Source organism: Arachis ipaensis, chromosome B09 (genome assembly GCF_000816755.2).
Source record: "Arachis ipaensis cultivar K30076 chromosome B09, Araip1.1, whole genome shotgun sequence".
Classification (NCBI taxonomy): domain Eukaryota; kingdom Viridiplantae; phylum Streptophyta; class Magnoliopsida; order Fabales; family Fabaceae; genus Arachis; species Arachis ipaensis.
In genome coordinates, this window is record NC_029793.2 from 140,407,412 (window position 1) to 140,411,100 (window position 3,689).

At 34.0% G+C, this 3,689-nt stretch overlaps 1 protein-coding gene across 4 annotated transcripts in view; it reads right to left on the bottom strand.

Moving 5' to 3' along the window:
- Nucleotides 1–3,689, bottom strand: part of LOC107617394 (callose synthase 9) — a 32,325-nt gene that overhangs the window by 18,335 nt on the left and 10,301 nt on the right. For all 4 annotated transcript variants that reach the window (XM_016319150.2, XM_021110875.1, XM_016319152.2 and 1 more), the window contains 10 exons: nucleotides 2,894–3,016; nucleotides 2,317–2,419; nucleotides 1,972–2,095; nucleotides 1,687–1,876; nucleotides 1,508–1,560; nucleotides 1,161–1,221; nucleotides 985–1,066; nucleotides 848–897; nucleotides 188–274; nucleotides 4–86 (listed from right to left, as the gene is read on the bottom strand). In XM_016319150.2, the coding sequence (XP_016174636.1) occupies nucleotides 4–86; nucleotides 188–274; nucleotides 848–897; nucleotides 985–1,066; nucleotides 1,161–1,221; nucleotides 1,508–1,560; nucleotides 1,687–1,876; nucleotides 1,972–2,095; nucleotides 2,317–2,419; nucleotides 2,894–3,016 (956 nt within the window). The remainder of the gene's footprint in view (nucleotides 1–3; nucleotides 87–187; nucleotides 275–847; nucleotides 898–984; nucleotides 1,067–1,160; nucleotides 1,222–1,507; nucleotides 1,561–1,686; nucleotides 1,877–1,971; nucleotides 2,096–2,316; nucleotides 2,420–2,893; nucleotides 3,017–3,689) is intronic.

Below are 3,689 nucleotides of genomic sequence, written 5' to 3' on the forward strand. Positions count from 1 at the left end.
CTGTTGGATAAAGGAACATGAAGGGTGTCCATAAAAGCTCTAGGAAACTGCTCAAAAAGTTTGTGTAGTGCTTCAAGTGACCTAATCTGTTGCCAGACAAAGGGGGGAAATTACATACACACAGACCCAACAAATTGCAAGAGTAACAGATATTAATAACAACTTCAATACCCAAAAAATCACATACCTCTCCTAGACGATCTCTTGCCCCAAGCAAGAATCCCCAGATAGCAGATACAAGTGTGTAAAAAACTTGAAGATCTAATAGATAGATCTGAAAAAATGGGAATCGATAAATTGGACAATGTGGGTGAAAAGAAATAAAAGGGATACAAAATAGAATATTGTGTAAAACTTGGGGTACAAGTTATAAATTATGTAATAGGAAAACACATTTCTAACAAATCAGTACATGACCAGAGATTTGATTGTAATAATAAGACATGCAATCATACTGAATTTCTTTCAGAATATTCCTCTCATCTCTCTTATATCTCTCCTCAGTACTTAGATTTTCACGAGGTTTCACTCAGTTTCACTCTTTTTTGGACACTCAAACTATATAGTACCACAAACTGTTAGTAATCAGCACAAGTGTACCAGGGTCAACACTAGGAAGTACAAGAAAATTTTCATGGGGTGTTTCTAGAAAGCCTATGAGAGCATATTAGAGTGAAGAATTGCAGAGTAAGGAGGATTGGAGCCCTACTTTGAGGCTGGCTACACCAAAGCAAGTGTCTGAGTTATCAAGTGATTTGATAAGCAAAATCATACTTTATCCTTAACAACAACTTGCAAGATAAATTCAAGCGAAAAAGAGAACAAACAGAAACAGGCATGAACTTACAGCAAACACCGGAGCCCATAAGCTAGCAACTGTCAATGCATTATGATTATCTGAACAAACAAAGGCTCTTTTAAGTAACTGATAGAATCAACCAGGAAACAAGACGACAAAAGAAAAAAAATCAAGTCATTGCTTACTTTTAGAGACAAAATCATGCCAAGAATATTCTATATTATCCTGTTTTATTATCTCCCTTGTTGGCTTCACCAGGGGCTTGATCTAGAAACCACAAAAATTTAAGGCAAAATAGTATATAGAACAAATGGATGCATGCAAGCACACATGTGTAGCTATCTAGACAAGGAGGACAAACCTGGAGAAAGTATGCGAACGAGAACTTTCCACTCAAAATAATAAGCCAAAATAGCAGATACCTGAAAGGAGAATATAACTACCAAGTAAAGAACATGACCTAGATTTGAATATAACTACCAAGAGTAATCTCCCCGAGATATAATTTCCACGTTTGTTAGTTTATGTCATTAAGAAAGAATTGCTTGTGCCCCATATCTTTGTATTCTAGTTTTTCATCTTAATAAAAATAATTCTTTTATTTTTATTTTTTTTTGACAGGAAAATGTTGAGATGTGGATGCAAGAACTATAAATTCCCAGTGTTCTAAAGTAAGACTATAGCATATAATGGAATTCGAGTGTGTACTTTATGAAATCTGTAGTCCTTTCATACATTCCTCGCCCAACATAATGGCGTTCCTTAAGAAGTTCACAGAACACCCCAAAAAGAAAACACAAACCAACAGTCAGAATGACTCAACAAGATATTTAACATAATATTAAGAAATATGATCGCCGAAACTAAAGCAGCTGAGCACATTAAACCTGGCGCATCCATTTCACAAAGCGAATTACAGACCATCGGTCGCATTGATTTGTAAGCTGATGCATTGCAGGTATCCGCATGAGAAAACCAATGAAAAATTGGACACCGGCATAAATCCCAATGACAAACACATACAATTTGTAAAAAGCTGAATTTCCATTTCTTTTATTCTCTTCCATGAGTGCTTTACTGCAGTGAGATATGATCACTTCAGACAATCCAGACTTCAAAGAAAAATCATAAAACCAGATAAAGAACAATAACATAATTGAGGGCATACATACACATAAAGGAAGGTAATGAAAACTGAAGCAAGGCTGAACCAAAGAAAACGTAGAAATATTCGGGACACAGCTAGACCCCTTGTTGTTGAATATGCACCATACATCATCAAAACATCCAGAACACCTAAAGTAATGAAGAGATGAAAGGATGAAATAATATATTAAGGCCTTCTCCTCTACTTAATGAAATTCCTTTCCGTATAATAATAAAGTACTAGTAAGAAACTATTTTAGTGGAACAAGCCCACAAATAACTTGGTATTTAGATCAAGAAGTTCAGCAGAACAGAACAGTTACAAATCCATAACTTAAAATATAGCATAACCTCACAAAATAAATACATACTCTCTAGAAACTTCATCACAACAAATGTTGGTCCAAGACTAAGAACCTCTCGCAAAGTCTTCGCATTAAGATTTTCATCATTGAAGGCAAGAATGGTTAGACCCTAAACATTAAGAATTAAGTTGAAAATTAGCACAATGAAAAAAGAAAGGCTAATAGACCATGAAAGTATATGCCAAATAATATGATATTATCCAAAATGTGAAAGGAGAAAAGAGAATTTTGTATTTAAAGGAGCAATTTTTATAACAAAAGAAATTTCATTAAGGTAAAGAGGAAAACAAATACGAAAGAAAAGGAGTAAATAAGATCCACCCCAACCAAAAGAAAAACTAAGAAAGCCACAACATCAACGGATAGTAGCTTTGCAATCTCTCAACGTGTCTGAGAGAGAAAGTCCTCTGAAAAGTTTATATGCCTTACATGATGTTAAACTCCTAAATTTATCCCAAACACTAACTTTTCCTGAGAATCTATCATTAAAGGTGCATAGGTTGTATTCTACCCAAATATCCCAAATAGTGGCATATATAAAAAAATAATAATAATAAAAAATACACTGAATGTTTAATTAAACCTGAAACATCATGAAAAGAAATATCCACAAACGGTGGAAGCTGTGATAGAGATGAAAAAAGGTCCGATGCTCCACAAAAGATGTTTTCCCTCGATGCTGACTTCCACCAGATATAAGCATTTTCTGAAAGTTAAAAATACAAATAAATAGATCAACAAGGATTTACCCAAAAATAAAATAAAATTATGATAATGATCAGTTTTCAAGAATCAGATCATATACTAAGTTTCATTATGTAATCAATGCTTGGCTCAACCTAACTTTCACTAAAAAAACTTATATTGTTAAGTAGAAATATATGAAACGCTTATATCTAATAGTATACATGGTCCCACTGTACGTCAAGAGCAAACAATGCAATGCCTCATCTTACCTTCTGATTAACTTTTATTTGCACAACACAGGGTAACAACAACCAAACTCTGGACCATTTGGCCAAAGAGGCTCCAGTAAAATATGATCAATTTCTTTTTCTTTTTCTTTTTCATAAAAGCTTAAGCTATTAGATAGAGAACACGAATTGTTTCAAATGTAATAACCCTCTTATGCAAGGTCAAGATGAGTCTTGTAAATAAAATGTGGCGGAAAATGGCACAAATAGAGCTATAGCCCTCTAACAAATTGGCCCAATTTATAAATCAAATTAGTTGTGGTTCAATCCACTGATTCTGATTTAGATCAAAAGATTAAGTTTCATTTCACCATGTATAGGTTCCACCATACATTTAAGTTATGCTACTGCTAGAGGCAATAAAACCTACTTTCTGTCTTTCTCGTCCTCATCCGGTATCACAGC